Raw genomic sequence first — 19,741 nt, forward strand, 5'->3', positions numbered from 1 at the left:
TCCACTCCGTCCCAGTGGATAATCATTCCCTTTATCACGTACATGATGATAACTGGCTCCCTACATGAGGGCTATGAGTGCCACTCCCACGGAGGAGCTGTAGGAGACAATGTCCCTCTCCTTAAAAGACAAGGAAAATAAACAGACACCCTCAACTTCCCCTGGCAGCCCTAGACTCATTCTCACACTAGCTACTTTCTTGTGGCTATTCTGAGCTCACGTCTAGTCACTGTGGGCACTTAAGCAGTCCCTTCCAGCATGCAGTTGTCCCCAGACAGCTTTTACACACTAGTTACAGGACCCCGACACTCGTCACAATGCTTAGCCACTTGCCCCCAGATATCACAACATAAGGGAAGGGTTTTTAGAAAAAAACTGCACTGGAGTCCTAGTTCTGTCATCCTGTAGGGTGCCTTAGTGAAGTTTCCACGGTGCTTAGCCTCCTTCCCGTGAGCACGTAGTGGGTTACTGCAGGGAGAATGTACCGCGGTAGCACTGATGATAGATTCTGAGCGCTGTTTGGCACAGTAAGTGCTCGTTTGTAATAGGTGGTAGCTAATATTAAAGTCAATGTTAAATTCTATTCCTTCCCATGCTTGCTTGCTCTCTCTCTCTCAGAAAACATATAGTTTTATATGATGTGTCTTTACAAAATGATGGAGAAAGAATATTGAGATGCAGATTTGTATGTGAGACAACTGCACTGCCTAGACTTCACTTTAAGTGAAGGCTTGTCTGGCTGTGGGCAGGCCTGCAGATGTCACTATCTCTGCTGCTGCTGCTACTGCTGTTGCTGCTGCAGCTACTGAGAGCTGCCTGGCCTGAAGACTGGGACACACCTTTCCCTGGGTAGCCCACATCCAATGACTGATTGGGTGGGGTGGGATGGGGTGGGGCATCACAAAGGAAGGCCTCTGTAAGCATAAAGGGCTGGACTTTTCAGCTCACAGAAGGACACTGACATGTTGTACGTCTTCCAGAGTGCTTCACTGGGTTGGCCCTGAATGCAGTGCCACTCCTCCCTCTCATGGTCCTGCATGCTCCACATCTCTCCTCAGGAATTGCTCCTCATAAACACCCGCAGGCCATACTCTGCCTCTGCCTTTACCTGCAGACAACCTAACCCTCTATCATGTATGTCCTTTTGACTATTTTTTTCAAAAATGCACCAATACCTCTAAGGATATGAATAGCAACCCTGCCAAGTAGACAATGTAATGCAAAGCAATGTGTGATTATACAGAAAGCATGAGCCCTGGGCTCCAGTCCTGCTGGGTGGACCCTAGGCAACACCCTGCCCCTTTCTAGGCCTCAGTGTCCTCAATTCTGAAATGAAGGAATCACAGTTGTCACAGAGGCTTCTTCCCTCCCAGGGTCCCAGGCCTTTCCTTCTTCTCTTCCCTTAGTTCATATTAGGCTGTTTAGTAATTCCCTGGCAGCAAGAGTGAGTGACTGAGGCCACCTTACCTTCAAGATTACCACCAACAGGCTGGCACTCACGAGCAGAGGGATGAGGCTACTGATGAACCAGCTAAACCAGAGGATACCATTGTCCAGGCCCATGATGCGCATGGTTTCCTTCAGCCGAGCCTCCTTCTCATACACGATTCCCTTGATAATGACAGCCACAGAGTAAATCCAAGCCAGGGTCATGAAGAGAGGCATGGACCTGCTCATCACCCGCAAGAAGCTGGAGGCACCAAGAAGGACAGGGAATCAATGAAAAAGACAAGCAAACTGATATCAAGGTCAAAGTCTCTGCACCTCTGAACCTGTGTGCTGAAGAAAGCCTCCTATTTAGGCTGCCAGGAGTGGGACACACACACACACACACACACACACACACACACACACATACACACACACACACCAGAAGAAGAGGAGTTCCAGGATTTCTGACAGGCGTGACACACTGAGATGGCTGTAATAACTACACCTTTGCCCAGTCTCCCTTATAAAAAGTCATTAGATTCAAAGGCTCATTTCCCACAATGAGAACTTGGCAGCTTAGTGACTTAGCCTTAAAAAGATTGTCTAGGATAAAGAGGTTTTGTTCAGTTTCACTTGGAGTGTTCAAAATGTGATTCAAGTGAACAAATTTAAAGGAACTATGCTGTTATAAGCCTAGACTGATGTTTCTGAATTTGGGAATGTGTGCGTATGTATGATTACATGTTTATCATAACACATTTTACACTTGCAGATCAGGCAAATTTTAACCCAAACATGGAATGCAAAAGGTTAAATGGTGGTAACCATGAATTTGGAAAGTTGGAAGGATTCCTATTATGTATGCATGTGTATCTGCCTACAGTATGAACAGTACTGTTCACCACCTACAGCTGCTGCGCTGTTTTTATGTCATACACATATACACACACTCTCTCTCCAGCTGGAACGGTTATTTAATAAAGACGGCGACTTGCTGGTAACTCACATGTCATCCACATAGCAGGGGTAGGGCATCTGCTGCACATAGACTCCTGTTTTCTTCTCAGTACCCGTCAATACTCTGATGATTGCCTGCTCCACCACATCCTGCAAATAGGCAAAGCCACCCCAGACGTAGCGCATATCCTCAAAGGGGTCAGCCCGGGGACCAGGGTCCCAGTACCTAAAACCAAAGACAGGTGATCAAACATTCCTACAATCAAGCCTGGCATGGTGGAGCATGCCTTTAGTCCCAGTACTCCAGAGGCTAAGGTAGAAGGATCATCCTGAGTACAAGACCAGTCCATGGCTACAGGGATTTCCAAGTCAGCCTGGGCTAGAGCGAAACTAAAAAGCCATTCTTACAACCACACCCTAAAATTCCAATCATGACCATTTCCACTACCCTTCCCAAGCCACTCTTTTATTTTTATGTGTTGTATTATTATCTCAGCTGACATGTACACAGACTCCTGAATAGAAATAACCACAATGAATATACCTCTTATTGGTATATTTTTCTTTTCTCTCCATTAGCAACCTAACTTTTCATCAAATGGACACACTAAACTTATAAAAATGGATAAGGGTAGAAGAGAGACCCCAATGGCTTCTCTTGTATTTATTTCTATTGATTTAATTCCTTGTGGTTAATTCCTAGAGCAGATATGCTGAATCAAACAACAATGATATCTTATGATCTTTTAAATAGTAGTCCCAGCAATAATTTTTTTATAATCCCAGCAATAATTTTTAACCAGTCATATTATCAATGATGTTTTGTTGAAATTCTACCAAGTCACTAATTAAAAGAAAGTACCACCAGGCATAAAAGTCATCCATGTTATGTTCTTTTTTTTTTTCTTTTTGAGGTAGGGTCTCACTCTAGCCCAGGCTGACCTGGAATTCACTCTGTAGTCTCAGGGTGGCCTTGCATTCACAGCCATCCTCCTACCTCTGCCTCCTGAGTGCTGAGATTAAAGGCATGCGCCACCACGCCTGGCTCTATGTTATGTTCTTGACTTCTCCACAACTGGGCTGGTGAGATGGGATTTGACTTACCCATCCTTGATTTTATTCGTCCTCTCCACATTGTCAATGTCCATCCGGATCTTATACTTAACATGGCGGGGCAGTTCAACACTGTCAGAAGTGATTCCTGTGAACACAATGCCAGCCCAAAACTTCCTCTCATCCAGCAGCTCCATGGACTTGTTGATGAGCCGGACTTCTGTTGGAATGGGCTCCAGCTTGTTCAGGTTGACACACTAGTGAAATGAAGGACAGCCAGCTGAAAACACTAGTGGCCCAGAAAGCCAGCAGTGTCCAGGATTCAGCCTCTCTAGAGAATCAAGAACTAGGTGCCTGGACTTCTCTGTCTTCACTGCTTAACTCCCTCTTAAGTAGTTTTCCAAGCTTCAATCATTTCAGGTTTTAACTAAGACTTAAGAAAAATACTTAGATTGATTTTTGTGGAGAAAAATAGATTGCAGCTGACCACATCTTATTTTCTTCTCTTTTTTCTTAACTGTATTGACTCACAGCAACTAATCAACTAGACAATCAGATCAAAAAAAAAAAAATTCTATTCATCCCTATTCACTGCCATAATTTTAAGATTAAAGTCTTTAAATTTAATCTGTCCTAAGTTATATTTTAGGTAAGTTTCATAAATAATGACTTTCTAGGGGAACCCTTTGTTGCCAGTAGGAATTGGGATATCAAAACATAGGGAAGCCTAGAAAGTAATGGATAAAACACTGGACTCAATTTGGAATAAAGCTAGAGCTAATATTCACTCATTGATGATTCATCTAGCATTTATTTTTTACACCAGCCCCTGTGCAAGGCTAAGCTCACTGTTGTATATGATGCTGCATATTAACTCTAAGCTTTCCTTATGCCTCTGATCTTACTGCAACATCTCACAGAAATAAACCCTAAGCTTTTTTAAATGGTATTCAAACAGAGCCTCACCTCCATGAAGCGAGATATTGTCTGGATTGCCTGGTTGGTCTCATTGAAAGCTTCTCTCCAGGTATATACAGAGCCATTGGAGGACTGGACATCTTCTGGGTTCTTGGCCAGAAATGCCATGATGTCTTGGGCTGTCCAATCTAAGCCATCCAACTTCTGTTCCCAAAAGTGGTCATTGCCTCTGCTGTCCAACAGTGTCTGCAAGGAATGTCAAATAGTGAACATCAAGTTCATGTTGATGAGTACTCTGTTGTGTGCCAAACCTTTTCACATATTTTATTGTTGTGTATCTCTGCAGAAATGTGTGAGGTATATTAACAGTGTCTATTTTACAAGTGAGAGCACTGATGTTGAAAAAAAACACAAATGACTTTAAGCAAAGCTGGGTGATAAAGATAAAAGGAATAAGGTTGAGACTCAAAGTCAGACCAATCTCAATTCATAGACCATAAGCTTTCCACTATACCAAACAGCTTAAGTGAAAGGTTTTAACAATGAACAGTAATATTATGTTGAATGATCTGTGTGGCTTATATCTCACATAAGTCCATGAAGGGCAGCTTTAGTACTGCCCATGTCACACATAGGAAAACTGAGGTTCAGAGAGGTGAAGCCACTAATATGAGGACATATAGCTAATTAGTAAGCAAACTCAGGATATGAAACATAAGACTCCTGATTCCAGAGCACCCACCATATTGCATCACTTTCCTCTTTGCAGACCCAGTATGATGCTAAATATAAAAGCTTGTCTCTGAGCCCATATCCAATGCTAAGCTAGGGAAACACAGCTGGTTAAACCAAAGGTGACCTTTGCCACAGCATCAGGACATATGCATCATCTGAATAGGAGGCCTGTTTTCCATTACTTGTTCAACATAAAGGACCAGGACAATTCAGCCTGGTGCTCAACCGGTCGATCCAGAGGGACTAGGGCAGAACCTGCACAGGTGTGCGGCAGGGAGCACAGGGCAGCTAGAAACTCACAAAAGACACACCTGCAACTTTCATCCCAGCTTCCAAGAGAACAAGGAAGCCTGGCTTGACTGACCTGAATCTACAAGGGTATGAAACCAACTTCTTTAATCGTTCTATTTTCACTAACTTTTTAAGCTCTTTACCCCTTTGTGGCTTCATATTTATTATTTTAATGGGAACATAATGACTTTACAGAGTATTATACTATAATTTCATTAACTATTCCTGTACTACTGAGCATTTAGTCCAACTCTAATTTCTCAAAATGACAATTATTATAGTAATGACATTTTCTCTCCCATGGAGACTTATTTAAAATTATTTCTGCAGGAGGCATCCCTAGGGGCATGTGGGATGGAGGTACATGGGAGAGCACATGTTTTTATGGTTATTGAAGTTTTCCCAAATTGCTTTCTATGCGGGAATAAGAAAGTACACTGTCATCAGTAAGGTTTGTAGTGTGGGTTTGCTTTTTGGTAACAGATGCAAAATTGTACCTCACAAAGGTTCCCAAAGGCACAGATTAGCCATTCTGAAGCTTTTTTTTTTTTTTTTTTTTTTTTTTTGCTTTTTAAAAAATTTTATTTCATTTTATTTTTTATCTTTTCACAAATTTTATTAACATTTTCCATGATTATAAAAAACATCCCATGGTATTACCCTCCCCCCCCCCGCACCTTCCCCTTTGAAATTCCATTCTCCATCATATTACCTCCCCATCTCAATCATTGTACTTACATATATACAATACCAACCTATTAAGTACCCTCCTCCCTTCCTTTCTCTTCCCTGTATGTCTCCTTTTTAACTTACTGGCCTCTGCTACTAAGTATTTTCCTTCTCACGCAGAAGCCCAATCATCTGTAGCTAGGATCCACATATGAGGGAGAACATGTGGTGCTTGGCTTTCTGGGCCTGGGTTACCTCACTTAGTATTATCCTTTCCAGATCCATCCATTTTTCTGCAAATTTCATAACTTCATTTTTCTTTACCGCTGAGTAGAACTCCATTGTATAAATGTGCCACATATGAAACTATTTTATTTGGATACTTTAAATAAACAACTAAGAGGAGGTGAAGGAATGGTGGCATTGCCCACTGTGGCAAGACTAGAGGGCAATGTCCAGTGAGGTCGCTGGCCATGCAGCAGTTGTTGGAAGTTGTAGAGGAGTAAGAGACCTGAGACCACAGTAGGAGTGGTAAGCAGTCAGAAAGCAGGGGATGGAAATGAAGGGTTGAGCCCACTTCTGACAGAGAGCAAATCAGTGTTAGAACATCCACGACTCAACAAAGAAGTATTCCCAATCTACACAGTGACACAGTGGGAGCAGATGGAGCCAGAGGTAGCAGAGAAAGAAGGCAGAAGTCTCAGGCATAGCCTCATGTTCCAGACAACAGGTTCTGAGGGCTGAGAAACCCACACTGGTTGGTTTAAGGGACACTCCTGAAGTCAGAGAAGAAAGCAGTCAAAACAAGGCTCTTCTGACTTTTGCCCACACGTACTCCCTACTCCATATCCCCAGCCCAAGTACTATTTGTACTGCAAACCCTAACAGCCACCAGCCCGTTGGACGTCCCTTCTACTTATCCAGGTAGAAATCCAGATTCAGCCTGGTGCCCTCCTCCCTTTTGCTGTTCCTCCAAAAAATTGTCCGTAGGCCTCTCTCCTCCTGCATTATGGCCTTGCCACTTGCTCACACAGCCTCTGCTCTGATTCCTCTTGCGTCCATTCCTCTTCCCTTTTCTATCTGTGTCACATGTGAGGAATGTATCTACTTAAGACCCTCTCATGTTTCTCCCCAAGCTTCACACTCAGCCTCTCGAAAGCAGTCCATGTCTTTCCTGCTCATCTCTGCTCCTTGACTTCCTATCGTACTCATAAGGCTCTCGCAGCTAGATTCCTAATACCACTGATGTGTTTATAAGAATTTCTTCCAAACTTCCTGTATTTACTGAAAAGAAAACTAATAAATTAAATTTAAAAAAAATACTGGCAGAAAAAAAAAAAAGAATTTCTTAAGAAACAGAAGGTTATAAATAGTTGCAGCCTCCATGGTAGACTCAATTTAATAGCAGAGGAAACCAGACACAGTGGTTCATGCCTGTAATACCAGTGCTCAGAAGCTGAAGCATGAACACTGCCATGAGTTCAAGGCCAACCTGGGCAACCCAGTGAGGCGCAGGCCAGTTTGAGCTACACTGTGAGACCCTGTCTCAGAGAAGAAAAGAAGAAACAGTTAGTGAATCCCAAATTAAAGCTCATTGAGCCCCTTCACTAGGGCTCTTTTTCCTCTGAGATGCAGAGACGTCTGAGTAGTAGAAACATGGACTCCCAGGAGAAGACCAGGAAAGAGAGGCCCGAGATCACACCCTGAGGTCTACAAGTTGTCTGTGGCTAGATCATATGAATCACTTATAGTGAAAAGACAGACAAACCATGTGACCTAACATCATAGCTCAGTACTGTTGCATGAAAACCATTATTCATACTTTTTTCTCAAAGGCTGTAATTTAAGAATTCTGCAGGTATAAAAGAACTGGTACGTCACAGGGGATTCTGGCTTCTCAGTCTCTGGGGACTTCCACCTCAATAACCTGTCCCGCAGGGGACCAGGAGAAGTTCTAACCTTTGGAAGAATTCCCTCCTGATGGGTACAGCCTCTAAAGCCCAGCATGCCCCAGATCAACAAGGTTCAAGGCAAGAAACAGCAAAACTCTTCCCCTGCTTCTCAAAGGCAGCAGAGATGAAAGAAAGTGGCCTCACTCCCCATGGCAAGAAGAAATCATCTCATGATTCAGACTCAGCCTACAGCAGGGATGTGCTTAAACAGGACTCATGCTCATGCAAAGGAGACTTTCTGCTCTTCTCAGAGCATTCTGCTTATGAACCTGATTGTCTCTAAAGCACTCATCCCTTTCCAGTGGCTCAGAAGTATCAAGTATAATGCCCTTTCACACAGGCACAATAGCATTTGTGCAATGCCTGCAGAGCCAACATCTCTGACCTGTATGCAGATAACACTTCAGCTCTCATACCCATTTCCAAGAACTACTAAGACATGAGAAGGCTAAAGATGATGTTGCAGCTAGCTCAGGGACTGGTGCCAGAAATGAATCACTGGGGTTGTGCAGTTACCAACCTCTACCAACTGTGGGCCTTTGCTAATTTCGGTGCAAAACTGCCCTGAGATAGATGCCGAAGTACATACAGTGTTGTTGCCCTACAGCTTTCACGTTGGAGAGGTGGTGGTTCTGCAGCTTGATTTAGTCTTATTACCTCTTATTTTGTTAAGTTTAAGGAACTATCATTTCAGACACTTCTGGGAAGGTGAGAAGAAATCTATGGACCAAGCGAACAGAGAGACTAGTTTACTCACCCGAACAAGGTCCATTTCTTGGCTGTTCTCCATGAAAGTCCAGATCTTGGGGCTGAGCTCTTCCCACATGCCTTCCAGATCATGGAATACAGCCAGCTCCTGGAAAGTCTTGTTCACCTGGAGTCAGGTGGAGAGCCAGGGATCACAGACAAAAAGAAGAGGCAGAGACAGTAAGTGCTCCAGTACTGCCTGAAAAGCCATCCATTGTAGCAGCTTGACAGTCCTACAATTCCCTAGGAAATGCCTGTTTGGAACTATGATTTAAGCACCCAGGACTGGGGAATTGGTCCCTGAGATGGCATATGAGGCCCAAAAGGTCTGAGAAGCTAGTCCCGAGATCACATGTGAGGCCCACTAGGGCTATGTGTATATTTAGCCCATTCCATCTGAAGCTGCCTTTACTTCCTTCCCCTAACTGTGGGAGGATTCTGGGGAGAAAGTCTTGGGCCCAGGAAGCTTACCTCAGCCATGACTTGCCTCGTAGCTGGGGTGTCAGGTGTATATAGAATCTTTCCAACAAGCAGAGGCTTCAGTGCTTTCCAAATAATGCGGGAAAGAGGGCTAGACTCCAAGTTCTTCATCAAGTCATTGCAATAAGGAGCTACAAAGGTGATGGAAGTCAGGCACTCATTTATATACATGGACAGATACTGGCATCAACTTCAGTGGCTTTGGAGCCAGCCAGAGAATGCTAGATGGTTGAAAATACCACCTAACCACTTAACAGACATGTGCCAAATAGCTACATTTGACAAAGCCTTGGTTTCCTCCCCTGTAAAAATAAAGTTCATTAACATCTACTTGGCAGAGATAAGGAGAGGACTGGCTGAGATATTTCCTATAAAGCCCCTAAAACTCTTGATGCTTATAATAATCAGAATCTTTTAAGGCTCACAACTGAGCTATCTAGAAAAATGCTTTTACTATGCACACACTCCCATAACTCTAGATTCATGCTCTCAAGTCAGCCCTCAGAAGTCTATTGTCACTGAAAACAAATAGGACTCTTTATAAGGAAGCAGAGGGCTCAATTTAGACCTAAATTCTTATGAAAACACCAAATACTTCCCTTTAATTAATAAACCTTTTCACCAGCATACTTTTATCTAATAAAAATATAAAACTGAAATATTCAAGGTCATAGCAGACAAATGGGTTTGATGATTCCAGATTTGTTTAATTATTGTGGAGTTTTCAGGAATTTTGTTACTTTCATTTTGTTATGCACATCAAATGACCTCTGCCAGCTCCAAAGATAATAGACTGGGGGTATGCTAGGATTAACCCCATGAGCTCACATGTGAAGCAAGCACTCTTCCACTGAGCTACCCCCCAGCTCCAGGATGATTTTTATGAAGACAGCTTGCTTTCAAGGACATCTGTTGTGAAAATAAAGGCTCCCTTGGACTAACCTGCAGGCTAAGGAAGGGGAGGAAATAGTATTTCATAAAGTTGCATATAATAATCCTCCTCAGACATGTAGAGCAACTTGAAGTCCAAAGTGCTCTACTCCAGAGAATTCAAGGGTCTGGTGTTATAGTTACACACACAAAAAGCTGTCTCACTCCGTGTCTGAATGACATGCCTGTGGTTGGAAATAGAGAAGGGCTCAGCTGCATGCTGATTTCAAGGAAAAGGGTGTTATTGTCTACAACAGGAGCCCTGCTGCCACCAGGCACAAGATACACATCCCCACAAAACTACTCAAGTGTGGCAAGTGGACATGGGGTAACAAGGTTCTTTAACATGGCCTTGCAGCTCAGAACGTAAAAAATAGCAGATGAAATGTCTGAGAATGGGATCCCAGTTCTCAGGGAATAGCTAGAATATGGTTTTAACCACATCTCTTAACCTCTGAGCCTTGATTATGTGGGTTTGGAGAGCCTTCCTTGGAGAGGTACTGTGCTATTGTGAAGGTTAAATTAGATAACTTAATTAGAACTCTCTACACCTAGAAAATTCTGCCAAAGTGTTAGGTTTTTACCATTGTAATTATTACTATTATCAGTGTTATTTATTTCAGATGTTTTTAGAAAGCTTACCTCAAGAGTAATATTACCAATAATTTTTAAAGACCAGCATCTCGTTGTTGTTAATATTTTAAGTTTATTTGGGTATAACTGACATATATAATAAAACATTTAATGTATACAACCTGTTGTTTTGATAACTATATACAGTGTGAAGTATTGACATAACCCCCATCAAGCTAATTAATATTTCCATCAGCTCACATAGTTACCTGTGTATCTATATGGTGAGATTATTTAAAATCAACACTTTTAGCCAAGTGTAAGTACACAGTGCTTTTATTAAATAGTCACTACGTTATATACTTTATCTCCCCTATACACTTACTTATCTTGCATAACTGAAATTGAGTACCCTTTGACCAGCATTTCACATTCCTCTACCACCCACTCTGTGCCTGGCACTCTCTTTTCTACTTGGCAATAAGGAGTTTATTTAATTTTAGATTCCACATATGAGTTAAATCACACAGAATTTGTCTTTTGGCCAATATTTCATTCTCGATTACTCTGAAAGCCACCTTCATACATCTCCCACAAAATTTGGGAAGACTTGACTTTCCATGATTCATTAAATTTGATAACACTATTGTGTAGCTCAGATATAGCAGGCCACACATTCAAAGAACTTGGGGAAATTTACTAATAAAATTCTAACCCCAGGAGCAATGTCTCATGAGCAGACAAGCTAATTTCCAGGGCTATTACAGAGACTAAGAGGAAGAATGAAGGGGCAGGTGACATAGGACGAGCCAAAACAAGACAGGTGGGGATAAGGCTTCAGTATACAGAGACACTCACTTGTAGAATTGTCATAGAAGGTGTCAGAATCTTCCTCAGTGCCATTGCCTCCAAAAAGGGCTTTGTAGTTATTGTCCTCATACCAGTTGAGAGATTTGATCTTCAGGCCCCCACCCTCTGGGTGGCCACAGACGATGCGGGACACGGCCTGGTAGATCTGGGTTGAGGAGCTGGAGCTATTCACATTATTCAGAAACATCACCTCTTGCCTCATGTCGCTCCAGCTCCTCGTGCTAAACAGCTGTTGTCAGAAGGGGAAGAAAACAAGAGGGAAGGGAAACGGAACAAAGGACAGAGCAGGAGTTAGGGACACAGAAGAGAAACAAACATGTTATTTTCCTAACCTCTTAAAAACCTTGTCCCGGAACGTACTGTGTCTGACATCATCTTGAAACCCTGTTGTGGCCTGTCAGAGCCATTCTTCCCTGTCTGTGGTCCTGTGACCTGCAGCATCTGTTTTATCTGAACAACTGTTTGAAATGCAGCTCCCGAGACCCCTCTGCAGACCTGAAGAATTCAAATGAGCATGTTTACCAGATGCCCAAAGAAATCCTATGCCTTTTGAAGATGGTGATTCCCAACCTGGAAGTTCCTGGGGAAGGCCTTTATTTCATTGGGAAAATCTACTGACTAGAATACAGAACACCTTCTCTGATACCTATGCCTGACTACGGATGGTCCAGCAGGAGCTTCTCCAAGTCTCGGCCCTTGATCCATCTTCAGAACCCACTCCCTAGCACCAGTGCTTTGCACCTGCTGTTGTTCTTGCTTGGAGGACCCTTCCTTCTCTATGGTCATATGATCATCTTCTTCAGATCCAACTCATGGCATCTCATCACTCTCCATCTCCCTTAACTGCCTTATTTTTCTTCATTGAATGTATCCCTGGTGTCACATTACACACTGATATGCTTATTTCTGTTTCCCATGCCATGTGTGCCACGGGAGGACAGGGAAGTCACCATACTGACTGCCGACTCCCAACTTCTACACTGCCAGGCACTGGTCAGTGGTGTGTGAGGGCCTGGCATGCTGCCTCCATGCTCTGCTTTCTCAACCCTGTTTGGAATACCTTCCTCTCACCCAGATGTCACTTTCCTGTCAGCTTGGGTCATCATCCCACCCCTAATGTCCTCATTTGCATCTCACTGCCTGGTCTGCTAATGCAGTTTTTCCAGGTTCTCCTTTCTATTGTAGCCCCTTGGAAGAAGCAAACAAGAACATGAGCTTCAGAGTTCAAGAGCCCAGGGCTCAAGTTCCACTTTTGCCAATTAACTCACTGCACGCACGGTGGTGAACAAGTTGCCTAACTTTTCTGAGTGCCATTTGTAAAACAGGCACAATAAGGGACACTCCTCTGTGTCCTGTGTAATAGAATGAAGCTGCCAAAGACCACCAAAGCAGCGCCTCAGAAATGTTGGCACACTTGTCATTTCCTTTCATCAGCTGGGCTTTGAGCAAATCAACTTTCCAAGCACTGGCCAAACAAATGTATTTATTTATCATCATCTTCTACTTGTCTCTCAGAAATAGCAATGAGTAACTGTGTGTGACTGAAGTGACTTGAAGATATTCTACTGAGAAAAGCAATTGGGCCTTGCTTGTCCTGGACCAGAAGCAAGCAGGTTAAAAAAGCAGCTGCCAAGAAAAATGTATACATTCCAGTTGGATCATTTCTATCACATCAAATGGGAACATCACATGCTTTAATTATTTTTTTTCACCTGAGAAAGAAAACAGAGCTGGTGATATAAGAGAAAACAGCTGGGCAAAGCTTGAGTTCAAAGGCAGTCTCTCCTGTGGCTACCTTTGCTTTCTCCAGAAATGAACAAGGGGTAGTGTGGCTAAGGGAGCCTTCCAGAGCAATGCCTGGCATGTCAGTGTCAGTTAATGGTGCTCTGGAGAACTAGATATGGAGTTGAATAGCAGTTTCTCTTTCTGTCTTCTGGAAGAACCACACTTGGCCCAGCTTTCCACCTAGCCAAAGGTCATTAGCCTCTGTAACCAGAGTGACAAATAACAGAGTAGACGAGGTTCCTGCCAGGGGACTGGAGAGCCAAGCCTCTTCTCTCAAAGACACAAGAACAGAATTTAAACACAGAAGAGAACAAAGCAAAACTGCATATAAATATATATATATATATATATATATATATATATATGTATGTATGTATGTATATATATACACATACATACATACACACACATATATGTATATATATATGTGTATATGTGTATATATATATATATATATATATATATAGAGAGAGAGAGAGAGAGAGAGAGAGAGAGAGAGAGAGTTAAATCCTGAAGTTTTCTGAATTTTCTAAATGTTTAGTATTTTCCAATGTAATACATATATTGCCCAAAAGCAAAATTTGTTTTGTTATTTAAAAGTGATTTTAAATGAGGTGGAGAAATGGCTAAAATATAAGACTGAACCAAGCTTAAGAAAATTTCCCCATGAATTATTTTTGAGTGCTCTATCTACTAAAGCCTTTATTGTATATAACCATTGCACAGCTCAGCTCCTGGTGCATGAAGGCTCCTCCTGTTCCTGTCTGACCTGAAATGAGGCTGGAAGTCAGAAAGGTAGAACAGACACTAGGCAGGAGTCAGAAGAAAGGTTAACTGCTTTTGCAAACACCTATAGGTCCTCTGATGCCAGGGCAAAAACCATCGACACATTTGTCAACAGGCAGACTGAAGAGGCCAACTCAACTCAACATTTATTAATAATCATCTTTGCAAAACTAAGCCTCAAAGGCTAGATTTTACAAGGTAAGGAGCAGGGTTAGGGGAACCACATCATTTCTATCAGCTAGCAAAGACATGTTTTATAGAAGGACTGAATATCCTTGCTACTGAAACAGCATCATGAAGAAGTTGCTATTCAGACAAACTCCATGAATGCAGCAGGAGCTGGGGGTGAGAGACAGAATTCTCCTCTTTATCAATGGGTGATTACATAGGGGCAGAAAGAATTTGTAGGAAAGGTCTAGAATACATATATACCACTAACTTTGAGACAACAGTGAATCTTAGTTTCTTCTTTTCTGAGATCAAAAACAGATCATTTTTAGATTACTTGTGCTTCTAAAATTGATAGTACATATCATGTGATATTCAAATTAAAACTCAGAACTAAAGGAAGCAATAGTGAGCTGGGGAGATGGCCCACCAGTTAAGAGTGTTTTTTGTGTAAGCACAAGGGCCTGATCCATCCTAATTTAGATCCCCAGCAACCATGAAAACAGTTGGGTATGGCCATGCACACCTGTAACCTTAGTCCTGTGGGGAGCAGAGACTTGAGAATTGTTGGGGGTTATCAGTCAGCTGGCCTAACTGAAATGGATGCTCCAAGTTAAATGAGAGACCATTTCAAGGAAATGTGCAAATCATCGAAAAGGGGATACCTGACACTCTTCTCTGAGCTCACACACATCTGAATACACCACAGGTGCACATAAAACTACATGCCACACCACATATATTACCTGCATGCACACACAAATGATGTACAGAGAGGGAAGGAGGAAGGGAGGGAGGCAGAGAAAGCAACAATGACTAGTCTGCATGTTGTGGATAGAAAGACACTTACCTCTTGGGCCAGACTCCCCAGGCTATCCAGCAGAGTCCTGGTGGCTTCAGCCAGCTGCTGGGTTGGGAAGGGAGATGTAGAGTTTAATCTTGTCTGGAATGAGAAAAAAAAGTTCTTTATTTCCAAAATCTCTATCGAAAATAAAATCAAAACCATTCCCAATCTTGAATTTAAAAAATAAGAAACCAACTCCTAGCCAAAATAAAGGACACTACAATTATTCTAAGTGCATGCCTACATGCTTATTTTTCTTCAGATAAGGATTTCTACTTCTTTGATGAGTGGCTGTAAATGTTGTAGGAATACAACTTTAATGCTGGTAACTATGCAATAGATAAAAATCTCTCTCTCTCTCTCATGATGTGTGTGTGTATCCAATCACACTGTAACAGAAAGTCCCTACTACATCTTTGATTCTGCTAGATAAGTATTATGGGGAAAAGAAGTTTGTGATGGTTCACAGAAAAGGAAGAAAGGTAAAGTTAAAAGACGTCAAAGGCAAGGGAAGACAGGATTCCCTCTTTCATCCTGCTCTAGTCAGCACTGTTTCTAACACTAGAAGTTTAATACAGAACACTACACTTTTAGGTCTAGTCTTAGACAAAATTTTGTATTTTACTAATTTATTGATTTAGCTGTCATTATACATCTCCTAACTTCATAGTAAATATAAGAAAATAGTTCAATTAGGGAACAATAGGTAGAAAAACCAAGTTACAAAAACACCACTACACAGGCTCTGAACTCATACAATGGATTTGGTTTAGCAATATAGGAAAACTAGAAAAGGATCTCCTTGTAAGGAAATGCAGCTTCCCTTAGTGTTTTATGGAATTTCATTCAATGTCATATCAGGCACTTTTCAAAGTCTGGACTCTTCTGACATTCAGCCTATCAGAGCTTGCTGTAAAATTATAACATGGAGCTACACAAAAGGTAACTGGCAGTAAATGGGACGGCCTCTAAGAAGTAGCCTAGGATACGTCCCTTTAAAAAGAATTTCAAACAGAAAATTCCATTATGATCACCGTCATTACCATGATATTTACACACAGACCTAGATGCATATTTCTCAGAAAAAGTCACTTGATGGTTCTTAGAGAGACACTGTCTAGCTAGATTCATGGGAGTTACTCATGTGAATTGAATCCTAGCAATTCCACACTCACAGTCCTCTCAGGGACCTATGGTATCCCATAAAAGGTATACACAGAGCCAGGCATGGTGGCACATGCCTTTAATCCCAGCAATTGGGAGGGAGAGGTAGGAGGATCACTGTGAGTTTGAGGCTAGCCTGGGACTACAGAATACATTCCAGGTCATCCTGGGGTACATTGAGACACTACGTTGAAAAACCAAAAGCAAAAACAAAAAACAAGAGAGAGAGAGAGAGACAGAGAGAGAGAGAGGTCTCTATGATACAACTAACAGGCAATGTCAATGACTGTTCCTTCCAGAGAGAGTAACCTAGAAACAGTGGGAAGTTCTGGTTTTACTTTCTGTCTTTGGATTCACTTTAGAACCACAGATAAGCACAGGGGAAGGTGAAGCTACAATTTCCCACAGTCAGGAAAATGCTCACAACTTGAAAGGTCTTAATTAGAAGCTACAGGAGGCAAACTGCTTTTGCATATACCATAATCCCCCTCAATATGATTGATGTTAAGAATTATAAAAAAAAGTAAAAATAAAAACCAGGGCAAAGCAAGAATGCCAAATGTACTTCATATCAGGTTTTAAAACTTGAAATGTGCAGCGGCTGCAGCGGGGAAAGATGGCGGTGGCCGTTCCGCAGCGAGCGTGGACCGTGGAGCAGCTGCCCAAGAAGGACATAATCAAGTTTCTGCAGGATCACGGTTCAGATTCGTTTCTTGCAGAGCATAAATTATTAGGAAACATTAAAAATGTAGCTAAAACAGCTAATAAGGACCATTTGGTTACAGCCTATAACCATCTTTTTGAAAGTAAGCGTTTCAAGGGTACTGAAAGTATAAGTAAAGTATCTGAGCAAGTGAAAAATGTGAAGCTTAGTGAAGATAAACACAAAGACACGAAATCTGAGGAGAATCTGGATGAGGGTCCACCAAAATATACAAAATCTGTTCTTAAGAAAGGAGATAAAACAAACTTTCCCAAAAAGGGAGATGTTGTTCACTGCTGGTACACAGGAACACTACAGGATGGAACTGTTTTTGATACCAATATTCAAACAAGCTCAAAGAAGAAGAAAAATGCCAAGCCTTTAAGTTTTAAGGTTGGAGTAGGCAAGGTTATCAGAGGCTGGGATGAAGCACTCTTGACTATGAGTAAAGGAGAAAAGGCTCGACTAGAGATTGAACCAGAATGGGCTTATGGAAAGAAAGGACAACCTGACGCCAATCCCATGTATTTTGCTATAGCTGTGTAAAATATTAAAGAGAACTGTTTTTCCTTCTACCTTACAATGTAAACTCAAAGGCTCAATAAAAAGGTATGAACCGGCAAAAAAAAAAAAAAAACAACTTGAAATGTAAGTGATGCATCCCTTCCAGGAAGTCAAAATGGAAATGATTCTTTTGTTTTTGTCACTCACTGTCCTTCCCACTTTCTGGTCATGAAGGCCTAGGGTAGCCTAGGGTAGCTCCAGAACCCCACATCTCCATATCCTCCATTATGTGATAGCACATGCATCACAGAGTTTTCCTTGCATGGTGCCTGGCACATGGTAAGCCCTCACCATCATAAACATTTCCACCCAGCCTTACAGCCAGAACAAGAGGGCTCGTGGATACAGCTTTCCAGTTCTTATGAAGACAAATATCCTATCTCTGTTTTGTGTTTAGCTTTCATCCTGTTAGGATGTCCTCCCTCCTATAGACAGACAGCTAGAGTAACATCTCACAGCACATGAGCCACTGCCAGTGTGCTTATTATAAACCTATAAATACTTCTCCATGCAAGGCTGAAAGAGCGTTCTCCCAAACCCCACAGGCTTGGATAACCCGCCCGTCACCCTGTTCATTTACTCAGCGTTTTCCCAGCTATAAACAAAGAGTTACTAAGTAGATAAAATATGAAGAATAATTTTATACACTTAATAGGTTTTGTGTGGATATGTATGCATGCATGTAGAGACATACAAACATACATATATGTGAGTGTGTCTATGTATATATTGCATACCTTGCCCAAAGCTAACATTGAAATTGAAAAGCCTAAAGGAAAGCTCATTACTACTGACGACCTTTGGCAAGTTTATTTCTGTGCATGCCTATGTGTTCCACAGACACACAGCAATACTCAAGCTCACAAGAACACCTCCTTCATAGTGCTCTTTGCACAAATGCAGTGTTTAGAGGTTCCCTGTCTGAACCACTCTCTCACTACTTTTTCCTTTGAACTAGGAAGCAGTAAAGAGAAGCTGATCCACCCACCTGGCCCTGAGTAGACTCTGGGACGTGAGGCCAGTTAGGAATGAAAATCATCAAGTGAAAAGATGTTTCTAAAAACCCAGATATCACATTGGTCTACCAATACCAGCTATCTGTCCCTCAAAGGGTACAAATTATTGTGTAACTGCTGTGTATCTTTTCTATTTTGAATAAGTTTACATTTTCATAATTTTCCTTTCCTTCATGTTTTTAATTCAAATATCTTAACTTTTGGAAAGCTTATTCTTGTTTTCAGTGTGTCAGAATTCAGAATAATCCTAGGCATACAGCAAGGCCTTATATGTGACTGTTTAACCCTGAGTGTAGCTGGCCTTGGGTGCAAACACAAACACTTCATTGCATCTTCCATGAGCATTAGACATTTATGTCAATGATGCCTTATAATGAGACATTGTTGTGAATTGTCTCTACTTTGGCCTGTTAGTTTAACTGATGGACTAGGGCTTTGGCCTCTAAATGCTCATCAGCTGAACCTAACTATAAGTAATAAGTAAAGCAGCCAATGCCACTCTGAAGAGCCCCTTTACAGTTAGTATTTTTCAACACATGCTCAGTCTCCCTTAATAGTATTGTATTTGCAGTCAATATAAACAAATGTGTATGTTCAAAGGAATATTGGTTAGTGTTACAAATACAGTCAAGAATTGATGCTACAGTCAAATTCTGCATTGAGCTTGGGTAGTCTAGGAATTTTTGCTCAAGACTTCATTTTATTTTTCTGTGCTTGGATATAGGATGGAGAGAGGAGGCTGATACAAATCAGCAAAATGAATGCTTCAAGTTGGTGGGCAAAGGTAAGCTACTCAGGAACTACTATTGGACCAACTAGCTAGTCATATATTTCCCTACCTTATACAGTCTTCATGAATGAATTCTTGGTAGACTATAGAACTAAAATAAAAATGAAAGTTTAAAATATATGGGGGAAAATATTAGAAAAAAAGATTTATGAACTTGGGGAAGTAAAGAGTTTCTTAAATAAAAATTTTTAAATCCAAGCCAAAAAGAAAAAAGACAAATCCATATTTTAAATGCAAAAACTTTACCATAAACAACCAGAGAAAAGCAAGTCAAAAACTAGAAGAATGGACTTTTTAAAAACTTTAGTAGTAAAA

The 19,741-nt window shown here is 41.6% G+C and overlaps 2 protein-coding genes across 2 annotated transcripts in view; one reads left to right on the plus strand and one right to left on the minus strand.

Annotated features, from left to right (window-relative positions):
- The window catches only part of Abca1 (ATP binding cassette subfamily A member 1), a 142,410-nt gene that overhangs the window by 41,799 nt on the left and 80,870 nt on the right, over positions 1 to 19,741 (minus strand). The window contains exons 8-15 of the mRNA XM_004656977.2: positions 15,196 to 15,288; positions 11,595 to 11,835; positions 9,225 to 9,364; positions 8,764 to 8,880; positions 4,408 to 4,605; positions 3,493 to 3,698; positions 2,438 to 2,614; positions 1,468 to 1,690 (exon numbers count right to left, since the gene is read on the minus strand). Of these exons, the coding sequence (XP_004657034.1) occupies positions 1,468 to 1,690; positions 2,438 to 2,614; positions 3,493 to 3,698; positions 4,408 to 4,605; positions 8,764 to 8,880; positions 9,225 to 9,364; positions 11,595 to 11,835; positions 15,196 to 15,288 (1,395 nt within the window). The remainder of the gene's footprint in view (positions 1 to 1,467; positions 1,691 to 2,437; positions 2,615 to 3,492; positions 3,699 to 4,407; positions 4,606 to 8,763; positions 8,881 to 9,224; positions 9,365 to 11,594; positions 11,836 to 15,195; positions 15,289 to 19,741) is intronic.
- LOC105943923 (peptidyl-prolyl cis-trans isomerase FKBP3-like) lies at positions 16,970 to 17,602 on the plus strand. The gene has a single exon (XM_012948416.2). The coding sequence runs from the start codon at positions 16,970 to 16,972 to the stop codon at positions 17,600 to 17,602; it is 633 nt and encodes a 210-aa protein (XP_012803870.2).

The sequence above is a fragment of the Jaculus jaculus genome, chromosome 1, assembly GCF_020740685.1.
Source record: "Jaculus jaculus isolate mJacJac1 chromosome 1, mJacJac1.mat.Y.cur, whole genome shotgun sequence".
Taxonomy (NCBI): domain Eukaryota; kingdom Metazoa; phylum Chordata; class Mammalia; order Rodentia; family Dipodidae; genus Jaculus; species Jaculus jaculus.

Bases quoted from the DNA above. Each gene is read 5' to 3' on its own strand.
- LOC105943923 (XM_012948416.2), top strand. From the start codon at position 16,970: ATGGCGGTGGCCGTTCCGCAGCGAGCGTGGACCGTGGAGCAGCTGCCC.